The sequence below is a fragment of the Caloenas nicobarica genome, chromosome Z (assembly GCF_036013445.1).
Source record: "Caloenas nicobarica isolate bCalNic1 chromosome Z, bCalNic1.hap1, whole genome shotgun sequence".
NCBI classification, from domain to species: Eukaryota; Metazoa; Chordata; class Aves; order Columbiformes; family Columbidae; genus Caloenas; species Caloenas nicobarica.
Window position 1 is genome coordinate 1,061,114 of NC_088284.1, and position 14,374 is coordinate 1,075,487.

At 47.3% G+C, this 14,374-nt stretch overlaps 1 protein-coding gene across 15 annotated transcripts in view; it reads left to right on the plus strand.

Annotated features, from left to right (window-relative positions):
* Window positions 1–280: 280 nt before the first annotated feature.
* TCF4 (transcription factor 4) overlaps window positions 281–14,374 on the plus strand; it is a 189,771-nt gene continuing 175,677 nt past the window's right edge. For 10 of the 15 annotated variants that reach the window (XM_065657689.1, XM_065657693.1, XM_065657692.1 and 7 more), the window contains exons 1-3: window positions 281–842; window positions 2,315–2,406; window positions 3,960–4,032. In XM_065657689.1, the coding sequence (XP_065513761.1) occupies window positions 2,335–2,406; window positions 3,960–4,032 (145 nt within the window). In that variant the 5' untranslated portion in view covers window positions 281–842; window positions 2,315–2,334. Of the gene's footprint in view, window positions 843–1,457; window positions 1,536–1,743; window positions 1,766–2,314; window positions 2,407–3,228; window positions 3,388–3,627; window positions 3,647–3,959; window positions 4,033–14,374 lie in introns of those variants that run through there. The other 5 variants (XM_065657696.1, XM_065657708.1, XM_065657690.1 and 2 more) reach the window with 4 other exon arrangements.

Genomic DNA, 14,374 nt, shown 5'->3' on the forward strand with positions numbered 1-14,374 from the left:
GCCCCCCTGCCAGGTTGGCGCGCAGGGCGGGGGGCGTGCAGAGCCCCCCCAAACGCGGGGCTGCCCGCGTGTCCCGGGGCTGCGCGGGGCTGCGCGGGCGCGGAGCGCTGCGCGGGGCGGCGGGTCCCTCCATCTTGGTGGCCCCGCGCGGCCCGGCGGTCGCTCGGTCGGTCGGTCGGTCCGTCCCGCCCGCCTCCCTCCCTCCTCGTCATTGTCTGCGAGCGGCGGCGGCGCTTATAAGGCGGCGGGCATTGCCCGGATGTGAGCGGCTGGCGATGTGTCTGCCCGGGAAAGATGCGATTATCCGCGTCTCCGCGGGGGAGGCCGTGCTGCTGAGGAGGAGGAGGAGGAGAGCGCTGTAAACTTGGAACAACTTTGGGACGGGCGGCTCCGCGCTCGCTCGGGGGCTTTTTCCTTTTTTTTTTTTTTTTTTTTTTTTTTTAAGGAAGGACGGAGGGGAAAGTCCCCGAGAGCCGCCACGGCGCTCGCACTTTGTCAGTCACCATGTGTTTGTAAAAACAAAAGAGGGAAAAGTTGTCGGACCTTCTTTTTTCTTTTTTCTTTTTTTTTCTCCTTTTTTTTTTTTTTTTTTGTCGGTTTCCTGGCTGGCGGCTCGGCCGGCTGGGTGGGGAGCCCAGATCCCAACAAAGCCAGGTGTAGGGAGCCTGTAAAGCCTGGAGTACCCGGAGCAGCACTGACACACTTTTCCTGGTTTTGGAGGGTCACACACGTGTGAGATAATAAAGCACTTTGGCAGAAGATTCCTTTTTTTTTTTTTTTTTTAAATTTTTGTTCATTTTTTTTTCCTTGGAATATTGTGAACATATTTGTGGCCATTTAAGGTAAAGTTAAATTTTGCTGTTAGAGTAACTTGTCTGTATTTTTTTTTTTTTAATAATTGTCGATCCCAATGTGTTATTTAAAAAGAGGTGCAAGTTATACGATGTTTAAATGCAACTAGGAAATACACCGCGTGCGTGCACACAGAATTGCGTATAAATAGATATAAATATATACATTGTAGATACACGGTGCAATTACACGTGTAAAATAGACACTAAGGTGCAAACGCTGAGCGTGATAACTCGGTGCTTTATTTCCTACCGGAAAATGAAGTCGAACTAGTTTTTTTTGTGGAGTGTGTCGGGCCTGCAATGGCAAAATGTAAAATAAAAGTATAACATGCAGGGAGGGGGGGAGAGGGCCGCTGGCATCGGCCCCAGAAACTTGATTTTGCAAAGTTTGCAGCAATGTAAATCGAAAACCTCGGGTTTGAAGCGGCAGGGGCGGGGCGGCGGGGGGGGGAAATCACAAACCAAAATAAAAAAAAAAAAAAATGGAGTGGATAATACAAGAGAGGGGAAAAAAAAATATTGTTCCTCTTGGCCAAGTCTCCGCGTCACGTGTATTTGCAGCCTCGTATAAACTCGCTTTGCCATGTGTATATACGCGAGCTGGGGAAATTTAAAGTATAATCCCTGCAAAAAAGTGCGGGAGGCGGCCGGGCGCTGCGCTGCGCTCCGCTCCATGTGCGGGTAGGGACGCGGCGCGCACAGGGCCGCGCAACCCCCGGCGCGGGGGCGCGGAGCCGCCGGGGGCGCGGAGCGGGCGGGGGGCCCGGGGCAGGGGGGCCCGGCCGGCGGGGGGCGGCTCGGCTCGGCTCGGCTCCGCGCCCCTTCCCTTCCTTCCCTTCCTTCCCTTCCTGCTCCCCTCCCCCGGCGCTCGCAGGCACCGATGACTCCGCACAGGCCCGAACCGCTGCTGGGTTGTTGTTATTGACCCCCCCCGTCCCCCCGCTTTCCTCGCCGCAAATTAGAAATTGGGGCTAATTGGCAAAGGCTGCTCTCTGCTTCGCTCCCGGCCCCTCCGCACCGGCGCCTCCGTAGCCTGCGACTTTGCTTTTTTTTTAATTATTTTTTTTTAATTGCTGTTATCGCTCTTTCTGCCTCGAAACGCTACTTTGAGTGGAAGAAGGAGAAGGGAAAAAGTTGGGAGCGGATGGCTGTAGTTCCTTCCCTGGGATCCTCATTCATTCCTCGCTGAACCTCCTGTTGCATAAATGATGCTCCGGGAGCGAGGCTTTCTCTTCTTTTTTCTCCTCCGGATTTGGGTTTAGAGTGGATGTTACCGGGTTTCCATCGCCTCTTTGGAAATACAATATCGCTTTTTTGTTGTTGTTGTTGTTGTTTTTGCTGCCCCTCCATCTTTTTTCCCCCTCCCTTCTTCTCAACTACCCACCCCCTGAAAAACCCGATTGTGTTTCCTGCAAGGCTCGGGACTGGGTTTCTGATTGCGGTTATTTCCATGTTTCTAGGTTTGTGTGATTTTGCTAAAATGCATCACCAACAGCGAATGGCTGCCTTAGGGACGGACAAAGAACTGAGTGATTTACTGGATTTCAGTGCGGTAAGAAACAACGGTGGAAATTAACAACAGCTGTAAAAAATATCTTCTAGCTGATCTGTTAAACTGAAGAAAGAAAAAAACCAAAACCAAAAAGCAAACCAACAAAACCAAAACAAAACTGTGATCTAAGTACATTGGGCAATTTTTAATCAGCAGCTAGAACCGTGGTAAATATCTTTTTGCTAAAAAAAGGAGAAAAAGAAAAACAAAAATTAGAGCATTTTTGTTATTTCTTATTGTATGTGATGGGAGATGTAATTGTGTTCAGAGCTTATGTTAATGTCTTGGATGTCTAAAATAATTCATACAAAAAGAGATGCCCTTAAAAACGAACATTTCTCATCATTAGTTAATAACAATATCGAGCACTTTTATTGTGCTTTACATTTTATAGCGTTGTTGGCACGTGAACTAATTAATTGCTAATTAGTTGCTTATATTCTATTTTCGGTTCTTCCCTTGTTTCATTTTTTGGCACACGGAAAGTGCAAAGAAATCCATGACCGTCTCAGTTTAAAGTTTTCACTGAAATCTCGTATGGCTTCTGCTGTCATTAAAACTGCTCCGATCTTTTCCGAAGCCCCCCAGCTAGATGGTGTAGATGGTGCTTTTTTTTTTCTTTTTTTTTTTTTTAATAAGTTAAAAAAAAAAAAAGTCCTTTTAGTCTGGGCTGCTCGTGGCTGGGCTGGTAGAGGCCAAACGTGAATCCGGACGTGTGCACTTGTCTAGTTTTGTCAGGCTCCCCCCCTCCCAGCCCCTTCCTTCCTCTGCCATGCCCTCCTCCCCCAGGATGTCAGGCCCCTCTCTCCATCCCGCTCCGCTCTGCCCTGTGCCCGCAGCCCCCGTGCCCTGCTGGGGAGGGATGGCCGGGGGAGCCCGGCCCAGGAGCCGCAGCCTGAGCCAGCTTCGCAGCCCCCTCTTTTGCTTGCTGCACTTTTTCCATTTGTTCCTTCGCTTTTTGCAGGCTCTGACTCAGGGAAGGTGCGTATTATCCACTAGACACGTCGAAGAAGAGAGAAACCAATTAGGGTCGAAATAAATGCTGGGGAGAGAGAGAGGGAGCGAGAGAGAGGGAGAGAGAGGGGGAGAGGGAGAGAGCCGCGCTTCCAGTTGCTCTGTGCTAGAGACGAAATGAGAATTTAGGGCAGGTGGCACTTTGCATTATTATTATTTGGGTTCCCACATGCCAGGCAAATCCTAGAGCGGGATGGAAATGGACATTGCTACATTTATGGCCAAGGTTTCAACAACGAAAAACTTTTTTTTTTGCCTTTGTCAGCGTGAGAGTTGGCGAGGGGAGCGAGCCCCGCTGCCCAGCCTGGGGACGGGCAGCGCGGCTGGGGGGCTGGGGAACCTCAGGCACCTCAGTGACGGGGCTGGGGGGCTGCGAGAAACAGCCGCTGCCTCGCAGGGCTGTGGGCAATGATGGTTCGTGGTGGAGAAACTATTGCCGTGGTTCAGAGCGGACGTGGAAGGAACTTTTGACTAACAGCGGACTCGGGAATCTCTTGTTTTCCAGTAGTAATGCCTCTTTGTTTTTTTTTTTTTTTTAGATGTTTTCACCTCCTGTGAGCAGCGGGAAAAATGGACCAACTTCCTTGGCAAGTGGACATTTTACTGGCTCAAGTATGTAAAATTTTTGTTTCGTATATAGTTAAAATGTTGTTAGTTATTTATCCGTAGGCATTACCTTTGTTGTGGTTGTGTTAATCTCTTTTGGGGAGCAGATTCATTCAGATTTGAGTGGAATTATTCCTAAGTGCTGGCTATTATTATTATTATTTCCCTAAGACTGGGACATTTTCACAGTATTTCCATACATTTATGATTTTTTTTTTTTTTTTTAAAACCCCTAAACTTCTCCTCTGTATAATTCTTCAAGGTGAGCTAGTTTAAATCTTTTTCTTTTTTAAATTGAACATTAGAGATTTTTATTTACAGACTATTTCTTTTGTATGTCAGAAATTATAATCAAAACGTGTTGCGTGGGAATTAATTTTGTGAATAAGAATTGAAGGCTGCTTCGATTAAATAAATAAATAAGCAAGTACCCGAGTATAAACACCAACCTCTTCTGGGAAAAGAACTCTTTAGTATTAGAGATCGCCGTTTGCTGATGGAATATTTTCCAGTGAATTAAAATCTTCAGGCTAGTTTCTTTTCCTGGTGGAAATTAGGCCATTTTCTTTCTAAATATTTTCCTTGTAAATATTTGACTGCTTTTGAAGCGTCCCTGCTACGTAGCTGGAAGATTTGCAGGTCTTTTTGTTTATGTGGCTGTAGTGGTGCTATATGGGCAACTTGTGCATTTCACACAAACAGGAGCCCTGTTTGATGACAAAAGAAGTATCGGACCTCTGCGGTACAACGTAGGTGTCCAATAATTGTCTGGCAACTCAAGTTTGAGACAGAGGCTTTTACGTGCCTGGCAAATTAGAAGTAAAGCCAGCAAAGATCCTTGGGCGTTTGCAGTGTCCTTGCTCTGGACGCAGTGTGTTTGAGAGGATGCGTGTTTGGCCAGGACACGAGCCCACCTCGGGCAGCGAGGTGTGGTGTTTGCAATCCCAGCGCTCTGGCCGGGCTGTTGTTACACAGCACTGGGCTCGGGCAGATGGGAGACTTGGACAAGTCTTCTCTGCAAACTGCCAGTGGATATCTAGATACAAACACGTCATTGCATATAGTTTCGTGCCTGGTATTTGCAGTTTGTGCTCTGTTAAAGGAACCTCTCTGTGCATTCAGTATAGCCATTTTTATTAAATGTGCTGGTACGTCAATTAACTTTTTATTTCCAAAGAAGGACATCCTCGTTTGAAGGTAGTCTGTAATGTAAATGTTTAAAATACTAGATCAAACACTGCCTACAATTATTAAGCACCCATTTTGTGAATTTCAGTCTATTCAGACTTTCAAAATAATGACGTGTTTTTGTTTTATCTTCACAAATTTGGTTATATTACGAATATAGTGACTTGGAGAATTTTACTGTTAGGTTCGAATAACTTTCCAAATGTAATTTGCCTTATATCTCACAAGTTAAAGATTTTAATCCTGTTTTTTGTCATTTTGTGAATTACGGAGTTTTAATAACTGACTTAACCAAATAAATAAGAGTCACGATATTTGTTTTCACCGGAGAGAAGCAAAGAGTGTTTGTGCCAGACAAATCAGTTTGTCGTTGCTTATATACCAGGCAGTACAGCAACTAAACACTTGGTCTAACAGCAGTTGACCAGATAGTTATATTTGGTAAATGCATCGTAAACCTCTTCTATGCAGTCATTTTGATCAGAAATGCACAGGATAGCAAATCCAAACAGGGAGTGAAGTTAGGGGGTCCTATTGCTTTTTATTGTCTCTAAATCTGAAAGCCTTGAAGTGACTTTGACACGTCGTTTCAGACATACAAAGAATGCAATGAGCTGGAGTAAGTTAGTCATATCGAGACAGAGACCATTTAAAATAGCGCCTGAACCCTCCCACGCTGGGAGAACATGTGAATGTGTGAACGCACCGAGCTCTGCTGGTGCAGGGTGAGGGACCCGGCTCGAGAGAGGAACGTGCCCGCGTGTCGGCCGAGCGTTTGCACAATGGCACGGGAGAATCCGTCTGGATTTGCTCGATGGGTGTCTGCTGCTTGGGCATCAGCCAGGGAGGCCGGTGCTGAGCGCGGGGTGGTGTCAGAGGAGCCGTGGGGCTGCAGGTGTGGGGTGCCGGGGCCGCCGTGGGGCCGCAGCGTGCCTTTGTTCTCCGCTCCTGCCCAGGGGTGCGCGGGGCTGCGTGAGCCAGGGCTCCAGACATCCAGGTTGGGTACCAGCTGCTGCGCGACCTGTCTGCTGCGGCTGGATGGAAGGCTTAGAGATAGCTCTGTTAATAACACGCGAACACCGTTTATTATTCTAATTATGCCTATTGATAACGGGGGATTTTAGCCACCCGAAGGCAGCCTGGTTTTCCTCCTGGACAGATGCCCTTCTGAAGTTTGAGCTGACCTTCTCCTAGCGGTCCTCCTTTAAAAATTATGTTCACTGAGGTGGGGAGCCACAGATGTCATTCCTCTGCATCAACCCAGAACTACTTTTATAAGAGGGGAGAAGGAAAAAAAAACCCACCAAAACACCCTAAAGAAAAGTAATCCCAAGCAGTGAAGTGAAACTAACTGTGCTTTAGGAAGTGTGGTAATATTTCATGCTTAAAGTCATCTTAATAGCTTTTTACTCATCTAATATATGATGCTCTATTGTGATTTGTAATGTGTGAATGAAAATAAAGTAAAGCCACATTTCCTTTTAATCTTCAATTTCACAAACGTGGCTTCTTACTATGTTAAGAAATGGTGAGGGCTGCAAGGGAGAAAGGAATGTAACCTGAGCCACAGCCGTGACATTCCCATGGAGCATTTTTCACATGAAAGGCTTTTGTCAACCCAGTAAAGGACCAGGAGTTTTTGTTTGATGTTTGCAGGTGTTCAGCAGAGAGCACTAAAACAATTCAGCCATGCTGCTGTAGAGACTGACCTGGACCGCCAGGTTGGGGAACACTGCAAGGGCTTTTAAGAAAACAACCCCTGCAGTTACCTCAAATTTATATTGTATTTGTAAAGTGATTTAATACCTGTTACTTAAATTGAACAATACACTTACATTAGAATGAAGCGTGGTTTGTTTGGGTTTTTTTCCTTTCTTTTTTTTTTTTTTTTCCCCTTTTTTCAGGACAGTTGCCAAAATAAAAGCAATTTTCCCAGATCTTCTAAAATTTTCTGAATAGTTTACCTTAGCTTCCGCAGTAAAAGCATTTGCCATAATCCAAGTGTGAGCCATTGTAAAGTAAGGGGAGGATGATGATTGCTGGTGCCTAATTTTTGGGAATGGATTTTGAGGTAGTTTTGCGACAATTGTGGTGCTAAAGAATTTGCCAGGTCTGTCACATTCGGCATATTTCAGTTTTCAAACTGTTAATCAAAGCCCACATCTTCCTGATTATGTTCAATTTCTGCTTCTTCTATTTTAAGTATTTAATTTTACCTACGTTTTCAAGCATCTGTTACAGATTGCCCACTATGTATATGTTTGAATATTGTGTGGGTGGGAGTAGCAGTAGAATAACCAAATCCTTACGACTGGCTGTTCCTATTGCACAAAAAAATCAAAAATTCTAAAACCTTTGCTAGCACAGACATGACTGAATAGAGCTAAGTCTGTTTAAAGGATTTAAAGACTTGCTTTCAATTTTGCCATTAGTTCGATTAGGGCTTGTCCTGCGTTAGAATAACAGGGCTGACAAATTAATACAGCTTGGTGTTTTGAGGTCCTTTGTTTTTTACTTTGGATGTGTCTGTAAGTAAATTATAACCAAATATATATATATATATATATATATATGAAAAAGTGCAGTTCATTTTTTGGAGTGTGGCCTTCTGGGAAAGGTGCATAATTTTGCTGTTATTGGGGAGATCATCAGAAAAAGTGAATTAAATAGAGTGTTTATGTTGGCAAGGCTTTGGTAGCGCTCGGGGCGGGATGTGCCCGGGTCCCGGTACTGCACACCCTGTACTGGCCAGGGCTTGGGAAGACTGGGGTCCGTTACGGGGTCAGAATGCAGAATTGCCATTCAAAAGAAAAACAAATCCCCGAGCAACGTTAAGGTTGTGGCTGAGAGAAGCGCTTTTGGTGCAGAGGGAGCAGCGTGGTGGGTACGCGGCTGTGGCCGGTGCAGCGGTGGCTCTGAAGGGGGGTCCGGGTGCGGTGGGGATGTCAGCCGCGGCAGAGGAGGCCGGTTGGAGGTGGGTGTTGGCTCCGTGTGCGTGTGGCAGCAGTTCCCGTGCCAGGCGCTGTGCCAGGGCTGCACCGGCCGCCGTGCCAGGGCTGCACCGGCCACCGCGCCGCCGGCCACGGCACCACCGGCGACGGCACCGCCGAGCCCCCGCCGCTCCACACGCTCCCGCCTGCTCAAAAATACTGGAGGCTTCAGCTGCGCGCATACACGGAGGCAACTGCTTCCATATTTCTCATCCCTAACGTTTCGTAATTATGATTAAGAAGAAGAAGAATGCTCGTTGCCTCCCATCCTTGCAGCTATGTTTACTTGTGAAGCGTTCGATCCTCCTCCCCTCCGCGTCCTGGGGAAGGGAGAGCTGTGGGGGCAGAGAAAGACCCACGCTACGGTATTTGAATTGGCCCGAGACACCGCAGCACATACTTGGAGGAGCTAAATATTTAGTTACAAAGGAGAGAGTTTGTGTCTTGCTCCCAGTGGCAAACTGAGTGTATCCTGCAGAGGACACAGCCACCTACAGTTGCTCACATACATTTAAATCTGGAAGCTAAGGTCCTATCTTGGCAAACAACAACAAAAATCCCCTTGAATTCTGATTTTGGAAGAAAACCAGCCTTATTAAAGGGAAGAGGGTCTGAACAAATCCTCTGCAGAAAGGTTGCGTCAGATCTGATCTGAGAGAATTGCAGCTGAAACGGTTCGGTCATTCCTGTTGAATACTGCAGCTTTTTTGGAAGTACTTCTTGTCATAATCATTGCGTGTCTACCTTGTCAAGAGTGCTGACTATATTTAATAATTCAAAAACATAGACATGAGCTGTCTGAGAGGCTGAAATGCTTGGGGGCCAGATCCAGCCAAACGTCACTTGGAGGAGAGGTTTGTGCTGGCCCTGCCAAACGGAGCGGGACCAGAAACGGTGCACAAGGTACCTGTGAGCAGAGGGGCTGCGAACCAGCGAACCTGGGGCTGAACTGGAATTGGGCAGGAGTACAAACCTTGTGTACCGTGGTCAGGAAGGGACGTGGAGAAGAAAAAAAAGCATTTGGGAGCACACGAGCTACAATCTGGCTTCTTCCCCTTGGGTTTGTGCTCGTACCGCTCCCAAATTCAACCTGACTCTTGTCACAGGCAGACGCCGCTCCCGTTGACTGACTTCCCAAGAAACATTAAATAGGCACAAATAATTGTGCCTATCTTTCAGTCTTCCACCACTTACGCTTGTATTTTGGCTGCAGCTCTGTCCCCCATGATTTAAATCATTACCGAATTGGGAATTGCTTTGATATTTTACTTACCTAGTAGGTAAAAGGATTTGAGCACATGCTTTGGGATCCCAGGAATGTTGTGAATGAACTGCTTGACATTTTTTGACAAGATCAGCAAATATCTTTGCCATACTATTGTAACGAGCAGATCACTTAAATAACAGATGAACAACTAAGTCACATAAACATATATAATAGAACTATGTAATGAAAGTTTATGCTGTTAATTGCTTGAATCTCTCTTAAATGCACAGAATCATGGAGCACTAAAAGCTGTCATATAAACAGTTTTGTTTTGAGTTTAAAATTATTCTATTTTTTTTTCATCTGCTATGATAAACAAAGTCGTTTTGTAAGCTTTACAGATCAAACATTTACTTCTAATGGTAAACTACATTTTGTATCTGGAAATATGTGTCTTTGCAAGACCCAGAAAAAGAGTAGAGCCCCGGTGGCCCCAGGCCTGTGGTTTTCAGTGTTTGATATCATGATGTTATTTAGATCAGTTCCCATAAGCCAAGATAACAGATCTGCAATTGTTTAATAAGGGGCAGGGTATGTATTTGTCATGGTTTAAAGATCTTTTACCAAAATTTTCCCAGATAAATGACACCGGGGAGGTGGACATAATTGAAGTAGAACTGAAAAGGAGTAGAAATTACTTTTCAAGGAGTGAATTTTTTGTTTAATGCCTGGAATCAGAGGCAGCCTATTGAGCTGAGCTGCTCCCCCGGCCCCATCGCGCCGTCGCCGCTCACACCAGTTTCCAGTTCCATAAGCTCGCTGTGCGGTCACAGAGAGAAGAGCCGGCGCAGCCTGGGAGGCTTTGGCATGTCCTGCTGAAGATGTCGGCATATAAAATTAATATACATGTAAGAGTACGTACCATCTGCCAGCGTCTGTAGATAGTCCGGAGAGTTCCTCTTGCACCTCGGAAGGCAGGAGGAATAACAACAGTTCAAACGAGTCCCTTGAATAATTTAATTTGGTGTTATTTATTGTGTACTATTAACTGCTAAGTAAAAGTCACTCCCAAATTTCCTCGCCTGCCTTTCCTCAGCTGGTGCTGCCCGTCAGGCTGAGATGCTGAGGGGCCTCTGCTTTTTTGGCCGTCTGGGAGGGATCGTGTGCCCCACGGGATCTGGCCCAGATGCTGAAATCTGCCTCTTGCCGTTTGTGCCGTTCAAAGCTTGTGGAACCTGTGACTTTGGGGTTTGCGTGGGCACAAATCTGTGGTCTTGGAACACCAGCCCGCATGGTTTTCTTCTTCAACATGCTTGCAGTGCAGGCTTTTGCCCAGTGCCTCCGGGCAAAGGGGGGTAGCACCGACCAAATTCTTAGATAGTTTTCCTAATGTTTTGAAAGGCTGTTGTGTAATTTCTTTTCTTAGCAAACTTTAGAGAAATAGGAAAAGTGTTGAGAAAGGTGGGCATATTTACTCTTTCTGCCAAGGCAAACACTAGTGCGGTTGATCTGCATATCAAACAAGCAGGTGTATTTAAAAATGGGTTTATCCTGGTGGATTTCAGAGCAGTGAGAAGGTGTTTCATGTGAAGGTGCGGTAACAGCATTGTTCGTGTGAGAGCTATTGTGACAGTCGCCGTTTAACCGTGTCTTTCAAGACTACTATTGGTTGTAATGACAGTACGTAGCTGCAATCTATTGTTGCCTGTGCTGGGTATTGATCTATTTTGGAAACAACGCTTCACACGCGCTGCTGTATTTGCAGAGCACTCTTGTGGAATTTGTCTAATCCCCGAAGACTTGATTTGTTGAATATAATGATTTTCTTTTCACCTGGTAAAAAGGCTTCCGAGGCGAAGATGCTGGATGTGGTGCTTGGCGGTGCCTCGGGCTCCGCGGTCTCAGCAGGGCCCCGCGGAGAGACGCTCGCTCGTGTTTTCAGCTGGGTTCGGTGGGGCTGGCATCCGGGTTTCCTTTCCTTCGCTCAGGGTTTTACCGGAGATCTGCATCAGGGCGTCTGCGCCGCAGGGGCGGACACTGACAGCCCGGCATGGGTGCCCGTGTTGGGCTGGGCCGGCAGGGCTGAGGCTCCCATGCGCTTCAGCTTCTGAACAGGCAAAGAGGCTCTTGCTTTGGGATCCACGAGCAGGGCAGGTTGTCACCGGTCTATGCGCCCAAGGATAGGGCACCCTGCTTCACCGTGTGTGTGCCTATAGGGCACCCTGCTCTGCTGTGTGTGCCTATAGGGCACCCTGCTTCACTGTGTGTGTGTATAGGGCACCCTGCTCTGACGTATGTGTATATACAGCACCCTGCTTCACCGTGTGTGCGCGTATAGGGCACCCTGCTCTGCTGTGTGTGCCTATAGAGCACCCTGCTTCGCCGTGTGTGTGTATAGGGCACTCTGCTCTGACGTATGTGTATATACAGCACCCTGCTCTGCCGTGTGTGTGCCTATAGGGCACCCTGCTTCACCGTGTGTGCGCGTATAGGGCACCCTGCTCTGCTGTGTGTGCCTATAGGGCACCCTGCTTCACTGTGTGTGTGCCTATAGGGCACCCTGCTTCACCGTGTGTGCGCGTATAGGGCACCCTGCTCTGCTGTGTGTGCCTATAGGGCACCCTGCTTCACCGTGTGTGCGCGTATAGGGCACCCTGCTTCACCGTGTGTGTGCCTATAGGGCACCCTGCTCTGCTGTGTGTGTGCCTATAGGACACCCTGCTCTGCTGTGTGTGCCTATAGGGCACCCTGCTTCACTGTGTGTGTGCCTGTAGGGCACCCTGCTTCACCGTGTGTGTGCTTATAGGGCACCCCGCTTCACTGTGTGTCTATAGGGCACCCTGCTCTGCTGTGTGTGTGCGTATAGGGCACCCTGCTTCACTGTGTGTCTATAGGGCATCCTGCTCTGCCGTGTGTGTGCACAGTGAGCCATCATTTTCTCCGGCCCGATGTGGAAGGGGTTGGTCCCTGGTTGGTGCTTCATTGATAATGCAGAACCAGGGAGGCTGCAAACAGGAGATTTTACCTTTGGATTCTCACCATGACAGCAGATCCTTTCAGGCCCATGGGCTATTTCTGTGGGTTGCAGCAAAGTTTATTTTAAAAAAACAAACCAAAACAAAAACCCTACTGCATGTTACATTCATTACGCAGCAATCAGTACCTCTGCCAGGATAATTTTAGGGGTTCAAAATGGAAAAAAAGTGAAATCACTGAATTAATTACACATGTGTGTAATCCCTAAGAAAGGAGGGATTCAGTTCTTTTTGTTCTGTGTTATATAAAAATGAGACTCTCTCCTGGTGCTGTTTTTCTTGAATAAAAGCCTGTCTTTTTCCTGAACATTTGGGACTGTCAGGTTAACGTGGCACGATGCACTTTTTCCTCTGACTGTACCTTTAAATATGATCGAGCTATTTGATAAATAACTGGTACAAAGGTTTTGTTATATTAAAAACAGCCAAGTATGGCTCCTGATCGAATATCAAGACTGTAATTGAATCTCAGGGGTTCTGGTTCTGTTCATAAAGCATTTGAGTTGTTTTGTGCTCCGTGACGTCAGCCAAAAGCTTGATTGAATTATGTTCCCGTATTGTGGGAGCACCTGCCAGTGCCACCGGGCTGAAGGGTCTGTCAGCATTTCCATTACAAACCTTTCTGATCCGTTGGGACTTCGCCCTGAGCCTTTGAACCGGGCTGAAGGCTGGCACAGAAACTTGGAGCCTGGAAGAGGTGGTCCCACAAACACAAGAAACCCAACGAATCCCCCGCACGCTGGCCCGATGTGCGGCGCTCCTCCCCGCCACTCTGCTTCTGACCGTCCCGCGCTGGTCCTTGGGCAGCTTGGGTCTCAAATGACCGATGGAGCCGAAATATCCGTGTGGAGTGAAACTACCCGAAAGAGGGTTTCCTGAGTATTTGAGAAACAAAAGCATGCAGGGGTGAGGCTGGGACGTGGCCTGTGCGTGTGATTCCTGTACCACGAGGCTGTTGGGTGAACTTGCAGGCGAGACCATGGTTTGGGAGAAGCTGTGAGCAGGATTCTGCAGGCTGGAGCATCAGTGTTCTCGTTCTGGAGAGAATTCTCATTGGAGGGAGAAGTGACAGCCGTGACGCGTCTGCGTACGGTTATAATACAGAAATAACTATTCCATTATTTTTAGCTCCTTATAGATCTGCATACTTCATTATGGGTATAGCAGCTAATCCTGAAATGCGGAGTAAATACCGAGGGCCGTGCTGCTCGCGGTGCGCTGCCTTAGGAATAAATGCTCCTTATCCTCAGATGCCCGTGAGGTCTTGGAGCTGTAACGCTGCAGATATTTTGATATTTTGTGCACAGGGGAGACGATTTGAACTCTCAAGACCCAACAATCCCTCAAAACCTCATTCACATGGCATTTCATGTAGCATAAGTCACATCTGCCTGGAATTTAGAGCAGCGTTGTGACGTGGTGGTTCTGATTGTGACGTGGTGGTTCTGAAATCTCCTGTGCGGTGAACCGAGGCTGGGACTGTCCCTCCATGCGATCGGTACCACTTGGGTGCTGTGACTCCATCTCGCTCTGCAGGGTTAGTTTATTTGTCAGACCCAGGACACTTTTTTCCGGTAGTATCTGAACATTTGTGGCAAAGAATTGAGGGAGAAATGGAAGCAAAGATTTGGAAAATACTTTTTCCTGATCTGATGAATCCATGCCATGTTGTGCGATTCCTGATGTGACTGTCACCTGCCGGGCACACCTGGATTTTGCGCCTGTACCACTGGTGCAGCTTTTCTAGCCAGACCTTCCAGCCTGCTCTAACCAGCGACAGCTACTAGTTGCCATCTGTTGCCAGAGCAGCTGCTTTTGGTTTGCCCCAAACTCGGGTTGTTCTGACTGCTTGTGCTCCTGGTGCTAACCTGGGCTCTCCTCAGCCAACTGGATTTAACAGCGTTTTGTCCGTTACAGTCCTTTGGGAA